The sequence below is a fragment of the Boleophthalmus pectinirostris genome, unplaced genomic scaffold (assembly GCF_026225935.1).
Source record: "Boleophthalmus pectinirostris isolate CB_2022bp ecotype Guang Dong unplaced genomic scaffold, ASM2622593v1 HiC_scaffold_7, whole genome shotgun sequence".
NCBI classification, from domain to species: domain Eukaryota; kingdom Metazoa; phylum Chordata; class Actinopteri; order Gobiiformes; family Gobiidae; genus Boleophthalmus; species Boleophthalmus pectinirostris.
The window spans coordinates 17434844-17461352 of NW_026571473.1; the positions used below are offsets into that span (position 1 = coordinate 17434844).

Genomic DNA, 26509 nt, shown 5'->3' on the forward strand with positions numbered 1-26509 from the left:
AAGACCCAAGATTCAGGTCAGAGTGGCTGAATCTGCCAGGACTACAAACAATGACCTCATCTCCTCAAAATGTAACTCAGGCCTGTGGCTCAACCCCCCCATATTTGATCAGACCACAAAATGCACAAGTCTGTATCACAATGTTCTACTCAATTATTTGTAAGTAACATAAGTTGTATACACTGCAGAATACAATGGGAAGTCTTAAAAACATGAATACTTGGACTTAATGACAGACTTCCTCTATTGACCAGTAAAGGCTAAAAGCATCTCATGTCTGCCTCTGCAACCACAGCTCTGGAATAAGCCAGCAGGAAAAATGCATTGAGGGACTGGACAACAAAGTGGCAGCGCCTGAACCAGAGGGACCCGCACAGTGCTGATAGAGGAGAAAAACAGTTCATCTCTCCATAGAACCTTTCAACTGTCAGAAAGAACTAGCAACTGACAGACCTACACACATCCAGGGAGGCAAGCATAAACTGACAGTGACATGCAATGGAAACAAGCTACAGCTGCTTTTCTACCTCCATTGGGCACAACTCTTTACACCACCCATCACAGTCACTAGAGTTAAGAGTCTTGCCCAAGGGCAGAGAGTATATCCTGATGGAAGAAATGGTCAAACTGCCAATTTCATACAGTGTCATTTACACTTTAGACAAGCAAGAACATACAACAAAATTTTACCAAGTAAAATTGGGAACTTTGCAAGGCTAACCATATCAGTTTGGCTGTAGTTATCCTGGTACCCAGTTAGCCTGCCAGTTTGCTGATTCACAGAAAAGTCAAGTATTCTGTATTTCTCATTCTGTAATCCAAGTGATTCTTAAGAGATGTGCAATAAAGTAAGAAAATGAAGTTGTTAGTCAACAAAATAGCATGTGTGGTGCACAAACCCAGCCAATAAAAAGATGTTCCCTGAGAGAAGCAGCATTTAAACAGCACTTAAGTTCAGACAGCCATGTATTTTTATTCTTATTCTACTGTAAAACACAGTTTTCAACTACTTACTTACTTTAAATATCATTGGGTTCTAGGATCATGTCTTACCTCCAGCACAGGCCCTGCTCCCAGGATGGTTCTTTCGACCCCACTGGCATAGCCCTTTTGGCTAAGAGCCGTCAGGCAGTGGATGAGGAAGTTGGTGCTCTGGGTCTTGCCTGAGCCGCTCTCTCCAGAGATTACAATGCACTGGTTGACCCTTTTCCTGAGCATGGCATAGTACGCTACATCTGCAATAGCAAAGATATGGGGCTCCAGTTTGCCCAGCTGGTGGTTCTCGTACATCTTGACATACTTGGGATTGTAAATTGGCAGAAACTTAAAAGGGTTGACGGCGATGAGAATGCTGCCTGCATAGGTGTAAATCTTTTTCTTGTAGAAGCGTGTGCGCAGATTATTTAGTATAGTGTCCTCATTGAGGACAGGGAGGTTGCAGAGGTCTGCAAAATCGTCCTGTGGTGGAGGGAGGAAGCCCCTCGCGGCCAACTGCTGTACCTGCTGCTCCTTCGACAGTGGTGGGAGGTGCACGTAACGAATGGTGCCATCATGGTTCCTTTCCTGTAGGACAAATGAAGGGCTGATTTATCAGAGCTGCGGTGCTTAATTTTCAAACTGATTTTGAAACTTGGAGGCCAAAAACTAAACTTATGTTTTGTTTTTCAGAAGAAAAAGTTGGTTAAACCTCCTTTAACTGAATTCTTTTTGACAGTGTGTACATCATTTAATGACATCTGTTTTGAACTAGTACTACATAGGTAATGTTTGTACCTGTAGCAAGAAGTAGAAGCCCAGACTTTGAGCATGTTTCTCCTGGGCTTTACGAGGCCACAGCAGAACCCTTTGCACCGGCAGATCCCCAGCCTCCAGGATCCACTCCTCCCCTCCACTTTCTTTCACCTCTGCCAAAACATAAGAGCGCCCAGGGTCCAGCCCGAGCGCTGCAGCAGCGTCTGAGATCACAGAAGCTGCTGTGGAGTCCTTCTGCACTCTGACAACCAATGAGACAATGTTAAAAGATCTCAATCAACTTGAACTCCGTGACTTTTATAGAGTGTCTACTTACGTGAGGCAGCAGCAAGCAGAGGACAGAGCAGTTAGCCGGGGGTAAATCTGCAGCAGGTAAGAGCGGTTGTCGAGGTCACTGAGGCTGGCTGGCCCACCTCCCCCTCCTCCACCACCTGCGACCGTTGCCATGGTGGCAGCGCCATCTCTGACACTCATCCTGGGCCAGGGGGAGTGGCCTCAGCATGCCGCACACGGCCGCTCTCACCAGGCAACTCCTGCAACCCAGAAACACACATGCTCGTTTGACAGGGTTGGAATATCTCTCTTTAAAACAAAAATAACAATTATTAGTCACTGCAACAGCAAAGCGTGCTGCTGTCAGTGGGATTTCTCACATCTCTAAGGCTGCCAAAAAGAACACATTTCACAGATGAGCTCACTGATGGTGTAAACAGAGCCACAGACTCAATATGGCAATATTTTTACAGATTTACTATTAGGAAACAAAACAATCAGAATCAGTAGGGTTTTTATAGCAAATGCCAGTGAACAAAACTCACAAACTACAAAGTAGAAGCCCAATAAATGCAGGGTTCCATTACCAGCTAATCAATATGTAACTGCATCACTACAATGGTGGTATGATGGAGATATCAACACTCCTCACAGAACTCTTCGACAAAGTCTGATGTCTTTCTCTTTGATGAAATCATGGATCTTTTAGAATGTTGTGCTGTCAACTGTACCTATAAAACAAGTGGTTGACCTTACATTTGCACACACATCTATAGCTTATGTGGCCAAATCTTTGCACCCACCCAAGAAACAAGAGTCTGGTTTAAATTACTGTGACACTGCTTCAGTAACTTGATCCATCCATAGTCTATAGTTTATTGTGCTCATCATTCTGTAGAGCTTATTTAGACAAACTCAAAGTAACAAACTGTGTAAACAAAATAAACAGACCAGGGCACAATGAGCCTTTGTAGAAATTACATCTCAAACTCTTCAATTCCTTCGAAGTTTTATTAACTTTTTACACCCAACAAAACCCCTGTTGTTTTTATACAATAATAAATACTTTTTGAACAATCTGTAAAATAGTGTAATGGTAATATTTTGGTTGCAACCCCAAAAACATGAAAGAACTTCACAATGATGCCCAGTGTGAAAAAATCTGGATCATTTGTCACACTTTGATGAATTAAGGGAAAAATAGAGCAGCCTGAGTCTGGGGCTTGTGCCAGCACAGCTGACCACAGCCCCAGAAGCATGAAGCCTGTAAAACCAAAGCAAGGCATTCAAAACTACAGTGACCACAGACACAGCCTCCACATTATGCTCCATCATGGAGGGGCCTGCTGTAAAGATGTTCACATCCAGAGGTACAAGTAAAAGAAAACTGTACAAATGATCAAATATTGTGAAATTGAAGGTGTGTCAGTGTGATGAAAGAAGAGAAGCAGAAGAAGAGAAAAAGTCAACAGTCAGACAGAAAGAGAGAGGTCCCAGGACACAATCAAAGCTGATTGAGTCTCAGATTATATGGTCCCCCTGCCGAGAGGGATCCTCTGTAAAGATGGCTAGCATTCCTCAGATAAGACACCAGTCTGTTCTGCCTGGGCTTAGCCTGGCACTTCAGCTGCTTACAACCAGACACAACCCAGAGCATTAGACTACAGCAAAGTAATGAGGACTTCAGCTTAGCTTCCCTAACTAACATACAGCCCATGTGCACAGTGCATCCTGGCCCTTAAGTAGACTCAATATCTGCAGACTCACCATCAACTCAAACTCTACTGTTAAACTGTTGTTCAGCAAAATTACTTACATTATTATTTTTACACAAAAATATATTCAGTAATAATGTGTTAATTTGACACTCATTAAGTCTTGCTTTCAGAATGATGTCTCTCAATATTTTTTATACAGATTTATATCAGTCTACCCTCTGTAGCTTCTCAAGCCCAGACAAATGTGATCATGCAATCAGTGATACATGTGAAACAAGATCACCCAGGATTTACAGATTAACAGAGTTTAGTGCTTCACTCATTGATTCTGCAGAAATCAGCAAGGTTTTCCAGCCCCCCATGATATTGTTTTTCTGTTATTTTCTCCCAATACAGACAAACCATGTGTGTCCCAGATTGGCTAATCCAACTGTCAATCACACCCATGTGAAAACAGAGATTCACATGTGATCAGACTTGCGTCTTCATAAAATATCTTGAAGACGCAATCCAGTTACGATTATGTCAGTTTTGCTTTGATGTTTGCAATAACTTGTGCAATATGTTAACTCAGAAAAAGTTTATGAAAAGCTCTGGTTCTATTTTGAGCTGGCTGATGACATAACATCAGCCAAACATTAAAAGATATGTATAATATATGTTCAAGATATATAGACAGACAGATAAATAAGTCTTGAGACAATAGGTTGATTGACACACAAAACAGAAGTAAAACCAGCTAACTATGTTTGGCTCATTGTACAGACCACTTCCTAAAGCTTTAACAAAACAATGCCAAGTTCACAGTCCTGAACAAGAGAATGCAGAGGCAGAATAAGTCTCAGTTTATATCTCCCGCTCATCATCAGAGATGTGTTAAAGCACTCTTCTTGCAAGTCCTCCATGACCAAACACATGAACAGTCAATGCTGAGCCACCCTCCAGTCTCTGATCACACAGGAAGTGAATGACCAAGAGCCAAACCCCTCAGCTCTATTCTTTCTCCTATTCATAATATGTTCCTATGAACTCTCGTGCACTAAAAGGTTAGTGATGTAAGAAAGACACAGAGAACATCAAAGTAAGGTCAAATGTCAAAATTGTTTTGACAATACAAATTTACTGGTTAATTTTGCCATTGACTACATACATGTTTTATAATGGAATACATGTTGGTCATGAGCCAAACACAACACAGCTCCACTTGTCTGAGGCTGAGCGCTTGTGCAGTGAGAGGACGTGTGACTAAAGAGGTTGCCTCAGAGTAATGAAATGTTGTGAATGAGACAGTTATGACTCATTAATGAGTAGTAGGGAAAAGGCATCAAGTTTAAAATTATGTTAAATTTACCAAGAAGCCTATTCACGATAAACCAAAAATAGTGAAATCCTTCCAGAAGCAGCTTAAGTGACCTTTATGAAATCAAAACCTGAAATGAGAAAATAATGTTACAGGTAGTCGGACTTTTAAACTGAAATAACTTCAAATTATAATATTTCTTAAATAATCATGCATATCCTTTTAAGTCCTCACAATTAGATTCCTGAATGATCTGAGCTGGTGAGTAATATGCTATATTTGTGGAGTAGTGTGAAGTTACGTGACTTGCTGGTGTTTCATAACTTATTTATACATTCTGTCTACATGGTTCCCCTTTACATTATGCATACAGACAACAAGTAACAAGCAAAACAGCATATTAATAATTTATATCTGCTGCACATTAGAGTGAAAAAAATGCACCTGATCATAGGGCCCTCTCTGTTATGATCACTTTTCTATTGAGATCAACACAGCAATTTATCCATCTCGTAATGTGCAGTGGTTTGTATATGGATTTGGCATTGGTTTTACACCAGATGTTCTCAGCAAAGGTTATTTGGATTAAACGGTTTTGAAAAATGGAACAGTGGTTTTGACTTAATTAGCACATCTTAGCATTCTTCTTGTTCACAACACAAGCAATCTGACTTGAAAAAAGGGATCCAAATCATGGCATTGATTAAATTAAATCTCCGTACTCATTCAGAAACCATCTGCACATGATAAACGTTCACTCCAAACTTTGTTAGGACTGTGCACCACCTGAACATCTGTGTTTAAGTTAAATATCATCAATTTGTTTTACTCAGGATTTCAAACATTTGTGCCTCAGCCTCTCCCAAGGGAAAGTGGAGCAGGGACTATTGAAGTATCCATCAGCAGTCCTCCTCTCCACACATGACCTCATGGAGATGAGAGAGGCTGGCTGAATGCCAAAGGAGGCGGTGGGTTCAGTGAGACACTGGAAAAAAGCACTGTACATTTGGTGTGTGCATAATTCTGACGTGTATTCTACCTCCTGGGCGTGTGTCACTACAGATTCATAAATTCATAAAGACTGCTCCTATGCAGCTGTATAGAACTAACACCAGCCCTGGGGTATCCACTCTATAGGAAGTGCAGATGCCCCTGTGATGGCTGTGAATGGATGCAGGGCCCTCCCACCAGAGCCATGTGGTCTATTCACAAAGCAAACCTTTTGTTTACAACAGTCCCAAACCTCAGGAATTAACTCATGCTGCAGACACAAGCTCAATAAGACGTACACAGATCGAAAAAAGAGAGAGTGAGAGGAGAAGGGGAGAAAAAAGGGGGCACTGAAAGCTTGGCTCCTCCCCCTGCCTTTAGGTCAGGTCCTGGGACAGCCATCCATGAACAATACAGGCTGAGGAGCATCTGCTACTGGGGTATTAAGAAGTGAACTTGTTGATGTTCTCAAAAGTTAATGTTTTATGAAAAAAATAACTTGCAAACATTGGCCAACCGTTATACAATGCACAAAGTCAATCAGTGTGTGGCCATCATAGAGCTCTCCATTGATTTGTCCACTTTCAATTTGAGCATTCTGAATGTAGTGTATTGGCTGACTTTAACAGGCAGTCTGCTGCTCATTTCACATCCCTCCGGGGCAGTTATGACCCCGATCACGCGTGTGTGGTAAATATGATTCAAAAACATGGATGACCTATTTTCGAACAGCTTGAAATTATCAGCCAGTTCTGTTTTCTCAAGGCAATCCAACATTAGTCTTGGGCACTGCTTAATAAACTCCTACTTTATGTACACATCACAGCGGGTCAGTAATCCGTTCGGCCTGTGAGAGACTTCCCATCGGTTTAACTGCCTCCTGAAGTACGTCCACAGCGACTACCATGCCTCCTGTCTCGTGTGGAGGGTCTCACAAAGGACGCTGCCCCCACCCTCCCCGCTGTGCACCCCCCTCCGCTCAACCCCCTACATCTGACATTTGGTACGACTGCTCTAACCCAGTCCAGATGCCCGGTCACACTGTGGAAAAAAAGATCAGTCTAGAACTGTAAATACCTCCATACTGGTGCTCTTGGTTTACTGATGGTCTTTTAAAGTCAAAGAGAACAGAAGGTCAGGCAGCTAGCACCAATATGTGAATGCAAGACAAATGTAATAAAACATGTTTTCAAATAACAGCTAGGGCTGGGCAATATGATAATACAAAAATCTAAATGTGATCGGATCCCATGACAATTTTTAATGAGTTTAGCTTATATGTGATTCAATGCTTTCCTGTTAAATGCAGCTCTATGCTAAAATATTGACTATTGGTCTCCATCATGTACTGAGTGATTAACAGATGAATTCAACCAATCACAGTGAGGCATGAATCACTTAACAATATAAATAACTGTATGAATCGTGATCTCAGCTGTAAAAAATGTTTTTGCATTAACACCCGCCTGTAGTCACACCTTCCAGCAAAATTGTCAATTTGTTTAATGGAATATACTAATCAAAAGAAGTGTAAATTGTAAAGAAAGTCACATTAATGATCTCTGAACGTACATTGCAAGTGTTATTGACAGAGGTGTAAGTCATTTTTAAAAAGGCCAGACTTACAAACAATATTTAAAAAGTATTGGCAAATACTTTATGAGAAGGAAAACTCTTGAGAACCACTCCATCATTTCTTTTACAGTTAAGTTTCTGAAAGTAAAAACAACCCTGTGGCACAAAGATTGTGAGAACACGTTTATGTTTTCAATCAGGCCAAAGAGTTGAAAGTGTAGAGGTAAAGCCAAATTAACTACAGCCGGCCAATGGGGCCATCATAGCATGTGAGATTTAATGTGAGCCAGGAGCCACAGCTTAACCTGATTGGCTGTTTGGGCTTCAACATTGGTCAGTGTTGACAGGAGATTCCGGAGGGTTTTCCACACCAGTCATCTTATCCATGTTGAACTAATCGTGAAGTTTAAACCAGTTCAACTCCTCAGAGAAGACTGGGGGGGTATGTAAAGGCAAGAAGAGACAAATGGACACTAACAAAATGCAAGCCTTCTGAAATGTCTTTGAACATGAAAAAGCTAAAAAGGGCATTGCGCACAGGCAAACCCTCTCTTACATGGTTTAAATTTGGTGTTTGATACATCAAGAATCATATCACAACATGATATGCATTAAAAAGTAAACCCACAAACTAAACAATGCTTTAGTACCTGGCAGATGCAGATATCATAGTTGTCCAGATGTTGTTTAAATGATACAATGGCTCAGTTCGGAAGCATTTCCCATGCTGGGAGATGGTCGCCATGTGCACAACACATAGAAATCCAAAAAGCAGAGTGAGTCATTTGAAGATGTAGGACAGTTGCAGGAAGAGATGGTGGGGGAGAAGGAGAGAAAGAAAGACTTTGCAGAGTAAGGGGGGAAGAGGGGGAAGAGAGAGAAAGAGGGAAAAAGATGGGGGAGATGGAGAGAGGGAGAGAGAGAGAGGAAGTAAAAAAGGAAGAAGGCAGACAGAATGGAGTATTGTGCACAGTCGCTCATGTGGGCTGCACTGCTTTAAACACTTCCTAAACACACAGATCTATTGTAGCCCCAGAATAGCCTCTGTGCCGCTCAAAGTTCACAGTCAAGTAATCCTTCTACCCACTCGCTGCCATGCTGCACACACAGTTTGTTCAGCACAGACATTTTGGCATTTTGCCCACTTCGCGTAGTAAAAATGTCCATAGTTTTTTTTTGTGAGTGTATCACGCAGGGAAGTCTGGACAGGAGTTTATGTGTGGGTGGTTTGACATTTCACTCTGTTTACAAGTCAAGATCTCAGCATTAATAAGACTGAACTAACATTTTACATGCTTTGACCTGAGTCTGAACTGAAACACGGCAGATAACAGCAGGGAGTACTTGATATAAATCCTGCAAAGAAGACTGTCGTCACGTTATTGTATTAGAAAGACAATGTAATACAAAATTTTATGCATTTTCAGCTTGTTTAATCTATGAAAACAAACAAAATTGTAAATAATAGCCTTCAGAAGAATGTTTGTCACGAAATGGCAGATCTTAAAAAGTAGTATTTTATATGTGTTAATTTTCAATTTGGCAAAATAATAATGAAACTGAATTAAGTTTAGCCTGTCTTACAAACTGTCAGCATGGTGAGTACTGCAGTTAATAAATAACCATCTGCTGTGAAAGTCTTCACATTTGGCCTATAGCCTAGAATATGGACTAACACTATCTGAATACTGAGTACTTTTAGATTACAGTTTCTGAACTACCTCAGGCATGTTTTAATGTAAGAAAATGGCCCAAGTCTGATCTGGTTCTCTCATAGCTCTTCCATCTTGCGCAGTGTCCGGCTTCATTTCTCTGAGGGTCCATGAATCTTACACATGTTTCCATTCATCAGTGACCAAAGGCAGACGTCTGAGCAAAAATAGAGTAAAAACAAACAGAGCCGAGGCCTCAGACATGGACACGCACATGGACACGCACATGGACACGCACATGGACACGCACATGGACACGCACATGGACACACACATGGACACACACATGGACACACACATGGACACGCACATGGACATGCACATGGACACGCAGACACACACACAAGCACGGATACAAGCACAGACACAAAAGCACGGACACGCAAAAGGACACACACACACATGGACACATGTACGGACACACACACAGGATCTGTACTGCATCTCTTCTCTCCCTTTACACCTCTGCTGTGTCTGAGCTACTTTTCTGTCTCATCTTTTGTCACTCTCCAGAGAGCTCCAGGCATCTGGGCAGGGCTCACTGAATGCTCCATGTTTAGATGAAGCATATGTTCCATGTTATATTTGGCAATATTCAATGCACAGAACATTACCGCCCACATACTAATGCTGTTAGTCCGGCATCTCATGCCCAACATTCTTCACTGAGAGACTTCTTCTAACACAGTGTCCAGTGTAACACACTCACTGACTCTGGCATCTACAGTGGCACCACTTACTCACTACAGATGGTGCTTTACCTCACACTGCTCTAAAGGTGTCTCTGATTTGGAAATGAAGTCAGTGTGCAACTATGTTTTAAAACAAACAAATATATTGTTTTATCAACAAAGTCTCTGTGGATTGCAATATAGAATGGTATGATATATGCTGTGCATTTACATTTTTAGAAACCCAAGGAATGGTTAAATTAGCCTAACAGCACTAATACAAGAAGCACACTTGATTAGCTGTGTGGTGAAGGCTATTTGTGCAGGACTATTCAACTTTTAAGACATCATAAACATGATTAAAACTCATAATGACCCCCAAACCAAAATTACATTTCTGCATAGTTTAAAGTAATTATGTTAATCAACAGCTGCAGCTATAGGTCCCTGACTCTCATTAGGCATTTGACAGCATCTGAAGAGATTACGGAAAAGAGCAGTACAAAGAACTGTAGACGCCCTGGGCTGTGCCTTCTCATTGGCCATAATCCGTAGCCCAGGGACAGGCTCAAGAGCAGCAGAGAGATGGAGAGGAGGCAGGTCAAGTAATCCACCAGGCCATTAAAGAGTCAATCAGCATCCACACTCACAGAGGTGAGGAGTGGACGGGGACTGACAACAGAGAGACTGCAATATGTCAGTGAAATCTGAGCTGTACACAAAGCTTTGGTTTGATACATTATTCAAAGGGTTGCATATGTCACAGGCCTGCAGAACAAGTGATGGGGACACAGACATGTATGTTTAAATGTTTAAATAATCCTTTGTTTTCAAAATGGTGCTGCTGTAAAAAGATTTCAGTATTTCCACTTCGTGATCTTATGCCAATGATAAAACCAGGAGACATTTTCTTTTGTCTACAGTAACTCCATGATATAAAATGCATTAAATGTGGAAAGCAAACTCTATTGTGAATCAATAATTCAGACCTTTCCATCGAAACGTCAGCAAAAACTGGCCCACTCTAATGCAGCCTCTGCCTTTGGAGTGTGGAAAATTCCAGTGCTCCAGTGGATTCTGGTTAAACTGTTTCTTGGCTTAAAACATGCCTGTAATCAGAATGTAAACACTCCATTTGGTATAATCAAAATCATCTTCAAGCTCTGATTCCAATCGTCCTGAGTTTGTGTTTGAATTGAGATGGATACGTAAAGCTTATGGCACAACAAACAAAGTAAGGAGGCACTGTGCCTTTTCCTCTCCTGAACCCTGTCATTACAGCTCCAGCTATTTATAAAACTCATGAATTCAGCTTCACCGCGTGGAAAGAGCCCAGTTACCAAGGAGTTTGTGGTATTGATGACTTCAAACCCTCTCTGCCCTCCCCCTTGTTTTCACTTTACTCAGTCTGTAGCTACTAGCCGGTATCTAGCTCAGCCACTCACTGTAAAATTTGGGTCATTGGAAATCCAAATCGTAAGTTGTCAAATTTATACAAACAATAGTTTTAATAAAATATAATTCATTAAATGGGTAACTAACCACCAACTAATAACTGACAGATGCATTGCTGCATTCAACATCGGGTCTTACAAAGGGGTTGTCAATGAAACTACATGTGGTTGCAAATGTTCAGTAAAAGATTTCAGAATATTTGTCACTGAAATGAGGATTGTGCTGTGTCAACGAGTTAAGCAACAAAACTGCATGAATGAGCCACCTGAAGAAAATTATTTTCATCCAAGTAAATGGTGTCAGAGATTATAACTTGACAATTGAAAAAACATGTCTCAGTATGCACTCCCTGTGAAAGCTGTACACAGGAGTAGCACTTGGCGAAGCTTGTCTAAAAAGGAGTCCATACAAAAGCTTGTGTCCTCCTTCTGACTCTTTATAACACAATAATCTCCTCCTCCAGTTTCACAAACCTACCCAACTCGATTTTCAGTCTGTGCGATATTATTATGGGTAAGGCCAAAACACAGCATCACTGAGTCTCCCCTGGTTCATCTTTTAATACAGAGACTACAATAGTAACTTCCTTGATGCATTCTCTCTGCTAAATAAAAACACAAGCTACTACATGTCTGCCCGCTGCTGCCAAACCCATGGCAACAAGCCAGTCACTGTACATCTGCATTAGAGAAAAGACCGAATAGAACCAAAACACTACAATGGAATCATAAGTTTGTGTATTTAAAGGTGTTTCTTAATGAATTAATTTCTGGGGTTTGGTATTACAATATAACATACAGCACATAGATCATTATTGCACATTTTGTTCATTGCAAACCCTAAAATTACATAATAATAGAAACCGGTCAATTGACTTCCTGTTCAAAACTGAAAGGCGCCACCACTCTATACTTGCAACTTGTAAGCAGTTGCAAGTTTTTATTAAAAATGGTTGTGTGACATTACTGAACCATACATGATCGAGAATATGAATTATTTGTAATAATCGTAAGTAGAAAGCAATGGGTAGAGATAGGGGATAGGTGAAATCTTATGAGCACTCATGCCTCACATTCAGGCTAACACAGGGTTACTCAAACATGCATGAATCAATCAAAATACAACTTTGAGTAATCTAATGATGAGGAAGCACTGTATTACATGATATATTCCCTTTAATGTATTATTACTATACTCTTAGGCATTCATGTAGTCATTGTACAGAGCAGTCTCCGCACAGGTTACGCCTGCTTAGGGCACTCTTCCAGCCACACATAGAAACAACATTACATTGTCCAGGGACTCAATATAAATGACTTAGCATCAGCAGCCGTACAGTAAAGCTATACTCTCCGAATGTCCTTGACCTACATACAGTATGGCAAAAACAAAACCTTACATTAAACCAACAGAAACAGCAAGAACCGGTACCGTCTTACTTGTTGTTTTGTACATTTAACAAACATAAAAATAACACAAATACAATATGGCTTACATCTTGTCATAGAATACAAACCTTGGATAATCATTTGCCGAGAGACCTCCAAGAAAGCCCTGCCACGACTGTGATTGGATCAATTATCTTTTCATCTCATTCCACACAATTGCATCAAGCAGGATGTGCAGACCAATTACAAGGTACGGCCGATCTGAATATGTGGTCATAGGGTCCCCTCCCCCTCCATTCTGCAGTCCACTGTCAGCTTCACTGGTTTGCACAATACAAAACGATCACAGAAGACCATATGTCTTTTGGTTTTTCCAAGTCAAAATGTATAATCTACGACTAGGCTTTGGCATAAATGTGATAGCAATTTCCTATTTCTTTGTCTTCTTTCCAATTGCTTTCAAAGATGACATTATAAAACAGATTCAGTGAGATTATATTTTTGATTGTCGCTGTTGATAATATCTGCAATATAGCACATTTAATAATTTCAGATTTGCTTTTATCCCCTTGTATGGGATTAGGTTCATAATTAGATTCTGAATATGACAGATGGGGCGGGGGCTTTATATGTGACAAAAAAGATGATATCTGATTCATAACAGGGACAGTGACAGACCAGACACCACAACTAACAGTTCTGTAGAAGTCTTGTGGGTTAGAGGAATAAATTTACGTCAGAGGACAGCAAGCATGTGGGTAACCATTGCCATAGAGTTGCCCGAGTGACAGACAGAAGTTTAAAATACAGGCCTCAAGCAATAGGCAGCCCAGTTTAAATCTGTGTATCTGGGGAATACTAATGAGTAAATCTATGTGATTTGTACTTTAACCAAATACAAAATGGGTAGAAGAGGGTAGAAGAAAAGACAAAAACAGTATAAACCAAATCGGGAATTTGGGTCTTTTTGGTTCATTGTTATTTAACATTACTGTAATGACGAATAACAGGAAGAGCTGACAGAGGAACTCTCCAAATAAAACAAGACTTGCAAAACATGTAAGGTTTTTTAAAGGAAAGCTGCAGACAGTTCAGCAGCGTTACCTTTCTACAAACATTGCAATCCTTTGTCACTAAAACCCTCCAATCATAGTGTTTCCAGGCAGAAATTGGAGCCATGAATTGCCTATAATAACAGTTTTAACATAGGGGTGATTTTCAGAGATGCTAGGCTATTCTGGTTAATTTTTAGTTCAACAAAGCAAGTGTATTTTGCAGGGGCATGACTATGAGTGCTTTACTTCCAAATTCAATGGCCACACCAAAACAACAACCTATTGACATGTATGTTGATCACATTGTACTGCAGGCCCGAGGACATAGCATTGTAACAAGTCAGCCTACATTCTCCGGTCAGTCACGCTGGTGTAAAACTAGTAATTTCTCCGTAGCTAAACGAGCAATTATCAGTTTTTGAGCACTCCCTTTGAATTATACAGACAGTTTGTACCACACAACAAGGAACCATTGAACTAGCGCAATAACGCGGCGGTGTGGCTATGCGTTTTGATTACTTCCCTTTGAAACACGTTCATATAACCAAACACAAAATAATGAGTAAAAACATATCGAATTAACTAAACAGATTAAGGTCTTGTCATTTTCATTTGATAACTATCCCGCTGAGAATAAGAGGAGAGGTAGTAGTGGATGTACCTTTCCCGGTAGTTTTTCTCATTGTCTTAGTGTAGCTCTCTTCTGCATTCCCTCCTGCTCGATTGAAGAAAATAAAATGTCCTTAAAATATGTTCTGTCCCCTCTTTCTCCGGTAAAACAAATGTAGAGCTGGAAATAAATCAGGCTAGCACCGGAGGTAGACAAAGCTTGGAGTCACACGCCTGGATCACAAACCAATAAAAATGCACGGCATAAAAGAGTTTCCGAGCAAAGAGAAAAGTATTCAGTAAATAAAATGATATCCTAGCATGAAAACCCCTCATGAATCCATCGTTTTCCAAAACAGATGAAGTTTTGACCGGCTAACACGGCTAGCCAGCGCTACTTCCTTTCTCTGAGCCCAAATAACAGCAGCAGCTCTGCGCGGAGAAAAAAAAAGTTGAGGAAAAAAGGCACAACCAGATTCAATGAAGGCACCCATAAAGGCATCCTGTTGCTTCATACCATTTGTTACTGCACAGCGCCACCTAGAGTATCATCCTGGAGTTGCGACTATATATATATATATATAGAGAGAGAGAGAGAGAGAGAGAGAGAGAGAGAGAGAGAGAGAGAGAGAGAGAGAGAGAGAGAGAGAGACGGTAAGGCGCTAAGAGCAAAGGAAGAAGCACTGACTTATTTTCACCTCAAGACGGCAGTGTCCCCTAGGTTAATAACCGCCGCCGAAGGTTCGCAGTTAACGCGACATAAATCAAAAAGTAAAGACATTTTCACGATAATTTGGTGTATTTTAGTAGGTTACGCGTTTACAGTGCTCAAACGCAAAGATAAATATCGACACACACTATACATTATTAACTTTCAAGCCACGTGGCTTTTAATTGCTTGATATTATGTTATAATGTAGCTTCCTAATCAGAAACATACCTGGAGTCGTGTTTTGTTTCATTTACACACGTTTAACACACAAACATCGAGTTCTTTTCTCAAACAGAAATCACTCCACCTTGTGATGTCAGGTTGTAATACAGGAAGTGCTCCACTGTCTTTTTAACTTCCATACACCTGGATGATTTCCCCCCGGAATTGCCAACAAATGGTAACGGTAGTTGTTAATTTTAAAACTACCACTTCATGACATCACAAGGTGGAACAGATCATTTTGAGCCTTAGAGACAGCCTAACAATAATTATTGTTTCCTTTAGAGGATTACATTTTAGAGAAAATAGTTTTTAAACAATTTAATGATTTTATGAGCTCCAGCAATATTTTTGAAATATATCAATCTGGTTTTAGAGTTCAGTTTGTTATTATTATTATTATTATTATTATTATTATTATTATTATTATTATTATTATTATTATTATTATTAGGGGTGTCAAATTATCGCGTTAATTGCGATTAATTAATTACAGTCATATTTAGCGCGTTATGTTTTTTAATCGCGTTAATCTCATTTTTAATATCTAACTTTAGTGTTTCTGTATGTGAGTTTCTTTATTATAAAACCTGTTTTTATGTGTTGTTGGGACAACAACACACACACACAGACACAAAACACATTTATAATTTTTTTTATTTCGGTAATTCCACTCATTGCCGGAAACCCCCACAAAACACGCGCAGTAACAGCGTAAGTAAACGTCATGTTAACGTTGGCGGCGTCAGTCGCACAATGGACGAGGTCGAAGAGCCAGTAGAACAGAGTCAGCAGCGCACAGGTAAAAACACATTCGTGTCTTGGAAATTATTCTCCCGACGTGAAATATAAAAGAAAATAACAAATATAATATCGCCTGAAAACAACCTGCATAGGCTCATGATCTCTGCACTACTGTCCTATAGTGACCTGCCACATGAGGGGACACGCACACAAACACACACAAACACACACACACAAACAAACACACACCTTCATCATCGTCATTACCCTGAGAACGCGCGGACCATGTTTCCTTCCGTAGTTACTGCGCGGACATCGCTGTCCTCCCGTGAGCCGCGTGTGGATCGTGTTTTCTCGCGTACGCGGCGTAAACCGCGCTTCCTCCTGTGCGCCTCTAAACCAGAACTAACACCAAGACTAAAACCAGATCTAAACCAAGACTAAACCAGGACTAAAACCAGAACTAAAACCAGGTCTAAACCAGGTCTAAACCAGAACTAAAACCAGAACTAAACCAGGACTAAACCAGGACTAAACCAGGACTAACACCAGGACTAACACCAGGACTAACACCAGGTACTAACACCAGGATTAATCCTTTCCAGGACTAAACTAGGACTAAACTAGGTCTAAACCCAGTGATCTCATATATAAAGCATTTCTCTATCAATAATATTTTTAATATGGTTAAGGAAAGACTGGACTTTTTATTGTCTTTAAGTAGACAAAAGTTATTATGTTCAGATTTCCTCGTCTTTGGTACTTTACAACAAACAGTTTCTTATTCATGGAGACTTGGGCTCAACAGCCAATTTGGAGAGATTTGTTAAACAATAAATGACTTTATAAAGTCACTTTTTTAAATCTATATTAGTCTTTTGATCTGCCACAATAATGTAATAATGAATTTAAATGAAAATACCTCAAATTGAAGGCTTTTCTCAGCAATTTTTAGGTGAGATTAAAATGAGATTAATGAGATTAATTAATTACAGATCATAATTAATTAATCTCTCAATTTTTTTAATCGCATGACAGCACTAATTATTATTATTATTATTATATTTTTTTTTTATTTGTTGTTTTTAATTAAATTACCATTACTATTTAATTTAGTCTCTCCATCTGTTTTTAGCTCTCCATCTGTATTTTTACTATAACCCTTAGGAGCTTTATGTCTGTGTTGTATTGTTGTATATATGCATGAAACAATGGGGTGGGGTGTTTGCTGTTGTTTTTAATATTGTCATTTTTCTGTTGATTGTGAAGCACTTTGTGCTACATTTCAAATGTATGAAAAGTGCTATACAAATAGATTGATTGATTGATACATGTGTGATAATACAAATGAAACAAAACACAACTCCAGGTGTGTTTTTGATGAAGTAACTAATTCTAACATCTTAAAGTAGGGTGACCAGACTCTTTTTTCTTGGACATGTCCTCCTTTTGGGGGGGGATTAATGCTTTGACATTCCACAATATGGCAAAAAACATAGTATCTATCTACCTGGAGACAAGCTTTACATGGCCAGGATACTGGTCATATCTGGGGAGTGCTAACCCTGTTCACAGTAAAATGCATAATTAATGCATGATAGATAAGTTTAATGCCATCTCCATGGAGACAAGTATGTGACCTACTTTCCACCAGAAAAGTTACACACGGCAACTTTATCTAGTTTCGTCTACTACAACACTCAGAGTTGGTTTTGTTTATCGTTTTTGTGGTGAGGTTATTTTTCAAAGGGCGTTTTTAACAGCTGTGAGTGGTTTTGACACTTGTGGTTGTATTTCATACCTTCATGGGTTTGTTTATAACTCCATACTAACTTATAGAAAGCAACTCTGATGTGTGCCTATTGAGGCCCCTTTCAGGAAAGAAAAGCAGAAGTTATTTTTCAAACTGCGCTATATTTGCTTACACAGGGTGCCACTCTTTATTATACTATCGAAAGTCGGTCAATTATCGCATCATTGCACTTTGCACCTTGAGCATTAAATTCTTTTCACCACAACATTATTGCTGGTAAACAGACATAATATTGCTAAAAACAATTATAATAAAATAAAATATGGCCTAATTATACTAATTGAAAAAAAAAGTGTGAGATAAATATGTACGTCAAATTGCAGTGAGCAATTGTCTCCAAAACTGTAACCAAATTAAGTAGATAAACCAGCAACATGCAAAGGAAAGGCTGACCTATACTGTCCAATGCATTCAAATGACTAAAGTAATAAAATATTAATCTTTGTTCTGACAGAAAGCTGCCAAAATATGTAATACATTTTGTGGCTATTGAGTGATCAAAACGTGACCAGTAATAAATTAGCAGTTGTCTGTTTGACATAAGGCCTGGTTATTTAGTTCAAGCATGCTGTTTTGTATATATTCCGCTAAATTTCTTTGTATCATTAACACGTTTGAGTAACCCTTTATTATTCCTCTGTCTACATCTCCAAAGCTCAAAATGCTCTATTAGACCTTGTGATATCACGATGAAGCAGTAGTTTTCAAGTTAACAGCCCCTTTTTCCTTTTGTTCATTATAGACCAGAAATTCCAAAGGCTGAAATTAAATAAATTATTCTAGTGAAGGTGTCTGAAACTTAAAAACACAGTGGAGCACATCCTGTATTACCACATGACAAAACACAACTCCAGGTATGTTTGTGATGAGGAAACAACATTCTAAAATAGTGTAATATGGGCCCTTTAATTTGTTACCTGCAAAGTGTGTTACTTGTTTTGATTTTGCTTACACCTGAGTGTTTTCCCTGTGGGTTGTGAGCGCTCAAGGCGGACCTGAAAGTGGTTGTGCCCTCTGCTGTGGTTAAGTCAATATGGTGTGTGGTTACATGCAGTTGGAACTCAAAAGCACCACAATATTCTACTCTGATAGTTACAGTGTAGGGCCTTGATGGAGGCTCAGGCATCATAACTGTAATGAGAGCTGCAAAATCCTTTATTCTCCTGCAGGGAAATCTGTTTACTTGTTTAACTTTCAACAAAAATCTAATTATGCTAGTGTAACTTTTGTTAAATCACATTACAGCTCCATGGCACACTCAAAGACATGCAAGAATTGTTGCAACATTCTCAAAAACATTGTCTCAACATTTACAACTGTACTAGAGTTCAGCACATTTTGAAAGATTTCCCGTATTATGAGCATCTTGAGAAATGCAATTGGATGTGCTGTAATACAGAAATATCATCATCACAAAATTATCATTATCTTATATATTCTTTACCCGTAGCTTCCAATCTTTTTACCTCTAAACTTTGTCTCATACTTAAAATAACTCTAACTGGGTAATAGGGAAGTCACTTTACTATAGTAGGAGTATATTGTCAATTTTTGCTTTTATCTTCAAAAACACAAGTGTTCACAATGTATATATATTAATTTTAAAAATTACACTGTTTCAAATAACCCCTCTGAAAGTGCTTGTGCACACCCAGAGTTCTTTGTGAATGAATTTAATTAAAAATGCAGAATTTAAGGCACATTTTTCTAACACTTTAAACTTGCTTTGAAACAGTCTCAGGTACTTTACAGTATGTCAGAAACGCTCTTGCATCTTGTGAGGGTGTGAGAATTTTGGGTGTGGTACATGTAACAATCTAATTTCTTCGTCTACTTCCCCATCAGCAAAAACCCAAGTCAGCGACAATCTGTTTTACACTCAATCATCATCCCCTCAGAGACCAGGGTGAGTACCTATACTGCGCACACCTTAACAAGGCACTTAAAATTACTTTCATTATTACATAATTAGACTAATGCTACTACTAATAATGAGATATTTGGATGTTTGTTAGTACGGTAATATTTGCAGCCTTTTTGTTATTTATTGTGAATTTTAAATAATTAGACAACAATTTATGTATTTTCATTTTGAGTGTTACTTTTAATGTTTTTTTTCTATTTTTTTTGCAATATTTGCTATTTTTGCATGTTATTCAGTACAATGATTTGATTTATTTTGTGGTGATTTAAATGCCCCCTCCAGCTGTTCCTCGTGCTTAGCTCAGCACAATAGGCACTTTAAATTTTAAACATACAGCTACAGTACAATACTAAACATGAAGTATACTTTTTATAAACTTGTAACTTTTTGCACAAATTTCCAAATTTCAATTACTTTCTTAATTCACAATTGCTTTCTTAATTTTATGTTTAATATTTTCTCTCGTAACAGCTGAGACTGAAAATTGAGAGATTTTGAACTGTGCATAAAGTTTAATAATTTTTTTACACTTTGTCCAGCTATTTACACTAAAATTTTAGTAGCATGTTCAGTTTAGTTTTTTTTTTTTTTTTTTTTTTTTTTTTCTATTGTTTTTTAAGGTTTATTTTAAGACCTTATCATTATTCTAATGCTTTCCTGCCCCCTCTATTTTGCAGGTGTGTTGTCCAAAGAGCTACAGTGCTTAGTGCTATGAAAGCCTGATTCATTACAGGAGTTTCACACTAAGTCCAGCTTTTCGCCTCCACCCCCCTCCACCACAGCATCGGACTCCAACCAGCACCACCTCCCAACATGTCTGACCCCTTCACCTCCCCCTCCTCCTGCCCCCACATGTACCACTCTCATCTGGGCCATGGCACATCCAACAGCACCACTTTTGGACTGAACCATGTAATCCTCTGCCACTATAACCACACTGGCCGCCTTCAGAACCGAACCATCTCTAGCTCCTCCAGCAGCATCAGTGTGTCGGTGCTAGTCTTCCTCTCCATCAGCATCTTCATCATTTTGGAGAACTTGCTGGTGCTTATTGCTGTCCTTACCAGGATTCGCAATAGTCGGCGATGGGTGTATGTGTGCATTGCTAATATTACTCTGTCCGACTTGCTCACTGGTGCTGCCTACTTGGTCAATATCTGCATGTCCGGTAACCAGACTTTTCGGCTCACTCCTGCCCTCTGGCTCTTCAGGGAGGGCACACTTTTTGTTGCCTTGGCAGCATCAATATTCAGTCTTCTGCTAATTGCCATAGAGCGCTACACAACCATGATGAGGCCCCTCTCACAAAATCCACCAGGACATCCTCCTACCGCATCTATGGTTTGGTAGCGCTCTGCTGGATGCTGGCTTTAATGATTGGCTTTCTTCCTTTGCTTGGATGGAACTGTGTTTGCAGTCTGGACAAATGCTCCACCCTCCTCCCTCTTTACTCTAAATCATACATCTTATTCTCTCTCATCATCTTCTTCCTCATCCTCTTGACAATTGGAGTACTGTACGGTGCCATCTACTGCCATGTGCACAAAACTACCCAGCTCAGCCCTCTAAGAAGTCCCAAGCGCTCCATAGCTTTGTTGAAAACAGTGATCACCATCGTCGGGGTGTTCTTGCTGTGCTGGGGACCTCTATTCATGCTCCTTCTGGTGGACTTCTTCTGTGAAACTCGCCAGTGTATTCTGCTCTTCAAAGCTGACTTCTTCATCTCTCTTGCTGTATTGAACTCAGGTCTCAATCCCATTATATACGCTCTAGGCAGCAGTGACATGAGGAGAGCCATAGCTGATCTGCTGTGCTGTTGCTGCGTGACGATGGGTCTCTGTAATACAGAGAAGTTCAAATCCAAAGACACCAGTAGCACATCAGAGAGCAGGAGGGACAGTCTTAGGAACAGCTTCAGCAAGATCAGGAATCTCAGCGTGGTGTCTCCTCCGTCCACTCCCAAAAAGAATAAAAAGAAAGACAGAAAGGGCAGGCGGAGCTCCACCACCACCTGCCTGTCAGTTTCAAGTGGTTAGACCGCAAGTCTCTCCTCCCAAACTGTCATCACCTCTAACGGTTTCCTGTTCATTGATACTATGAAACTATTGCACTGGAAAATATGTATAAATGAACATATTTGTAGATTCATATTATTGTATATTATATTTTTTATATTTTTGTAATGTAAATATACAGAAGTTGTATAAAAAAACTGAGATGAAGCAATGTCCACAAATAAAATATATACAACTGTACTTTTCACAACTGATTTATGTGATGATCTCACACTCTCACACTGGGGAAAAGAGACTTACTGTATTTCCTTATTGATTGACTGGACTCACCTGCTATGTGAATAGATAGCTGCAATTTAAAGGTGCACTATGTATTATTTCAGGTGGAGGATCTGCCACCTGCTTGTTTAATGCCCTTCTGTGGATCAGTCTATGCAAAGAATCTCATCTCATGCACCATAAAAGCTACATCTTTTAACAATATTAATTTTAACTGCTCCCTATCTATATTAAATATTACTGGATTATAGAATATTGTGATATCATCTGAAACCCAGTAATAGTCACTTCTGCATTTATCCTTGAACATTGCTGAAAACTTTTTGCCATGCTGTCATTGCAGAAGACTTTAAAATCGTTTCTTATCCAGCAGAGGGTGATATAATTCTGAATATGTTCTCTTTTGGGGGAAAATGTACCAAAACGCACACTTTCTGCCACTCTCTCTACCTCTCTGTCTCTTGCTCAGTGCTCCTATCTGACAGAGTGAGTGATGGGAGCTCAGTGCTGTGGGACTGCAGCCCTGAGGCGCACCCAGCCACGGCTAATTGATAAATTCATTACGACTGTCTGGCAAATTACAGGAGCAGATCAGGTTCAACAGATACAGTGCTAGTACTAACAGACTGGAAATGTGCACAGATTACTCCATCCAAGGATTACATCGCAAACCAGTGAGCAATAAATAAAACGCAGGGAGGGTAGGGGTCTAAACTTGGAACTAAATGAGACTAGGACTAAACCAAGGCTAGAAGAGGACTAAATCTATTCAGCATTGGCACTCCAACTGGACTCAAACCAAGACCAAACAAAGATAAATATGAACTTATCCCTACTGATATTTTGCAGTTATATCTCACTGGGGGTGTTTTAAACAACACACAACTTAACAAACTCAGTCCAAAACTTTTAAGATGGTCTGAAAACTCAAGAAAAAAAAATGCTAATTGATTTAACATTTGTTTCAATTCTACATTTAGTCAAGGGGTAACTGTAAGGAAGTTGAAACAGTTGCTGCTTTTGTAAGTACTATTACCATTCTACACTATTACTGAGTCATCTAATACTATCACTATTTCTAAAACAACTCGACTACTATCAAGTATTACTCCTGCGTCTAAAACTAATATTAGTGCTGCTATCAAATCTCTGAAATCTCAAAATCTTTGAAATATTACAGTTTTATTAAGATTCATTTGAGGTCATTGAGGGTGTACATTGTAAAGCAGGTTAAGACAAGTTTCATTATGACTTATGTAGTTCACCATTTTACTAACTGCTTTTGCTATCCTTCCTAACATGAGTCAGTGCATAAGTTTAGTAAACGGTCACTTAAAATTTATGCTTCACAAACTCCTGAAAGCACAAATGATCTAAAAATATGTGATTTAGTACTTAGAGTCACAATAAAGCTGTCTGTAATTTACAGTCCCATTACCCTGCTCCTCCTCTGAAAATTTTCTTGTTACTGCAGGTTCTGATGAGGCCTGAGCTTTGGCTGAGGTGCAGAGAGGAACTTCCCATTTATCCTGTTACCAATGGCGACCACCCACAGACCCAGCAGCCCCAGTCTATGTGAGTGTGACAGATGCAGCTTCTAATGACTGTCTAAACATATATTTGAACATGGCTTAACTTCAGGTACAAACGTGTCTTCAAAATCACATACATCTTCTGTTTTTCGTGAGGTTAAATTTTTGTTATGATATATGCCATACATTTTCAAGTAACTACTTTTTGGCACATCATGGTTTCACTGCTGGTTGCAGTAGTTGTGGGCTAATTTCACATCCTTAAGTTTTATGTGCTCTAATTTTACCTGCGCTCGATTTGTGTATTGGACCAAATATGTTGAGGATGGACTATGTGGAAAACAGGCTTATAAACAAACATTCTAGTGTGTTTATGGGTTTTCTGAGGTTGACTCTTTCCTGTTTTTTGCGGCCCTAGAAACCAAACAAGTAGTTTTTGGTCCCATTTTATCACAGTTGTTCTCATGAATTCCTACATCCTACAGCTAAGAGCAGGGTAAACTCTGAGTCTTGGCCTCACTCCAGCTCTGGTGCCAGATGAAAAAGCAACAGTAAATTCCTGGCTTTATTAGCTTAACGCTCACAGACATTTGTTGCATTATATTTGACATGTCAGGAGCTGATGAGCAGGCCGCGCTGCTCCCCTACAACAACAGCTCTAAATGAGCTGCGATGGGTTAATGATGGTTGCGTGCAGACGTGCCTGTGCCCCCAGTAATTACTGTGCTGGCTTTGCCTGCAGGTGTGCAGCAGACACCTAATCATGTGTCTGAGCAGAGAGAGGATACTATTAGCCCTGTGCAAATCCATAGAGCTCATATCACTTATTTAAACTTTCAGAATCCTTTTCTATGTTTTTTCAATTTATTTCTATGAATATGTATAATTCTGTAGTTGTGTTGTGTAGTTGTGCAGAAAGAATTAATTACTTATCCTCCCATAAAGATAAATCCCTCAGAAACCACTTCAAAGTTCAGAGCTTGTGAATGAGAGAGCACCTGCCACAATACAGGCTCCTAAACCATTCATTTATAAAGGGCTTAAGCTATAGGCCACATCACTCATCCAGCCTGGATTCACCCTTTTCACTGAAGTGGCACAGAGTAAGACAAGCGTAAAATCCAGATACATTTCTTATTTGTTTTATAAGGTCTGCTCCTTTGTCTCAATATGTCTGCAAATAGGAAATACAGGTCAGTTATGAACACACAAGTCAGACAGTTTTATTTAGCCATTTATTGTTAGTTATTACAAGATGAACAATTATCATACATTATAAATACTACTGACTTGGATCTGATTTCATAATGCATTTAAACATGTCCAAACACAACAATAAATCTTTAGCAATAAGACATTAAAACTAGAAATAAAGCAGGCATGTATGTAATATTTAAACTGCACAAAGAAGTTACAAATGAGCACGTCTGAGAGCGTGCATTGACTGAGACAAGTGGCTTTGTATGTGGAGAGACAGATTATCATTCTTGTCATGCTGACATGGTCATGCACAGACAGGTCACATGACAGTGGGAACAAACCATAGAAGAAGAAAAGATGCCAGGACGTCCTGTTCTGTTTGTGCACCTGTATTATGACAATACACAGACGTACTATGACGGCCTAATAAAAGACAATAGAAGGCAATATACGTCATCTTGATATAAAACTTTTTTAACCAGAACCAGTACAGTAACAAAAGCTCAAATTTAAGCATTACTACTAACTACTATATACTACTACTAATTTTCCCATCCCATCCATCCCATTATGAACTCCTCATAAAAGATCCTAAAGCACTGACTACAAAATTCTTGCCATGCTTTTAGTAATTATCTTGGAATTCCACCAGACTTTGCCATAACTGAAAAACATTGACATGTCCTCCTATGTGCCTGTATGTGCAGCTGTCACTGTCAACCATGGATCTATGGAAATAACACTGTCAACATACAGTATGTCAATCCTTGCATTCATATTACACACAATAGAAACCTTTGTTCAACTGAAGATATGAAAATATTGTCATCCAGTCCCATCTACATGGTTTCCATTATGGATAGCTGATTAGAACAATGTAATAGACAACTGTATGTAATGTACACAAACTTTAATATCACTATACAAAACACTTCCCTCTATTTGTTCTTGTCCACTGCACCTGAGAGCCCTTTCTGCCTACCTGCCCTTAAGTGAACTGTGCAGGTCTTTTGTTTTTTCTCCTTTGGCATCGTCACAATTGCTAGTATTTATTGTCCCCCTCTATGACCAAAGGGTTTGTCAGGCTCTGTGCTGGGGTCATCATGGTGAAGACAATTGCTGAATATCTCTCTGAATATCCACTCTTCACCTTAATTTTAAGATGCTTTTTACCAACAAAAAATACTACAGACATCATATGGGGATAATTTAAGGCCTGTGATTACAATAGATAGGTAATGAGTAACATTTATCTCTCTAACACAACAAACTACTGTCTAACTGACCCTTGAACCAGGTGATTGGAGGCTCCTCACTGTGCAATAGCCGACTGCTGGCCTCATATTATTTTTCCCAGAAGCCCAAGGAGCAGAAACTTTGTACAACAGATGTTCCCGCTCAGCTTTCCACCAAATTACGCCGCCTCAGAGCTCAGAGCTACGGACCAGAACCGCACTGATACTGAGAAAGGCAACAACAGCACATCAGGCTGAATAAAGCAGCCACATCATGAAATCTGGCCCGCCTTTGAGGGCAAGAGATGAAAGACAGACTGACAACGCATTGGAGA

General features: G+C 39.5%; 2 protein-coding genes across 2 annotated transcripts in view; one reads left to right on the top strand and one right to left on the bottom strand.

The window, feature by feature from the left end:
- Positions 1-14947, bottom strand: part of LOC110160050 (unconventional myosin-IXb) — a gene marked incomplete at its 3' end in the record, with an annotated part of 42551 nt that extends 27604 nt beyond the window's left edge. The window contains exons 1-4 of the mRNA XM_055164779.1: positions 14551-14947; positions 2069-2285; positions 1774-1993; positions 1054-1563 (exon numbers count right to left, since the gene is read on the bottom strand). Coding sequence (XP_055020754.1) covers positions 1054-1563; positions 1774-1993; positions 2069-2226 — 888 coding nt within the window. The remainder of the gene's footprint in view (positions 1-1053; positions 1564-1773; positions 1994-2068; positions 2286-14550) is intronic.
- Positions 14948-16167: 1220 nt separating this feature from the next.
- On the top strand, positions 16168-22168 carry s1pr4 (sphingosine-1-phosphate receptor 4). Its single transcript, XM_055165113.1, is given in 4 exon segments — positions 16168-16234; positions 19835-19895; positions 20591-21233; positions 21236-22168. Coding segments are annotated over 2 exon segments (1221 nt in total). The 5' UTR covers positions 16168-16234; positions 19835-19895; positions 20591-20726; the 3' UTR covers positions 21950-22168.
- Positions 22169-26509: the final 4341 nt, after the last annotated feature.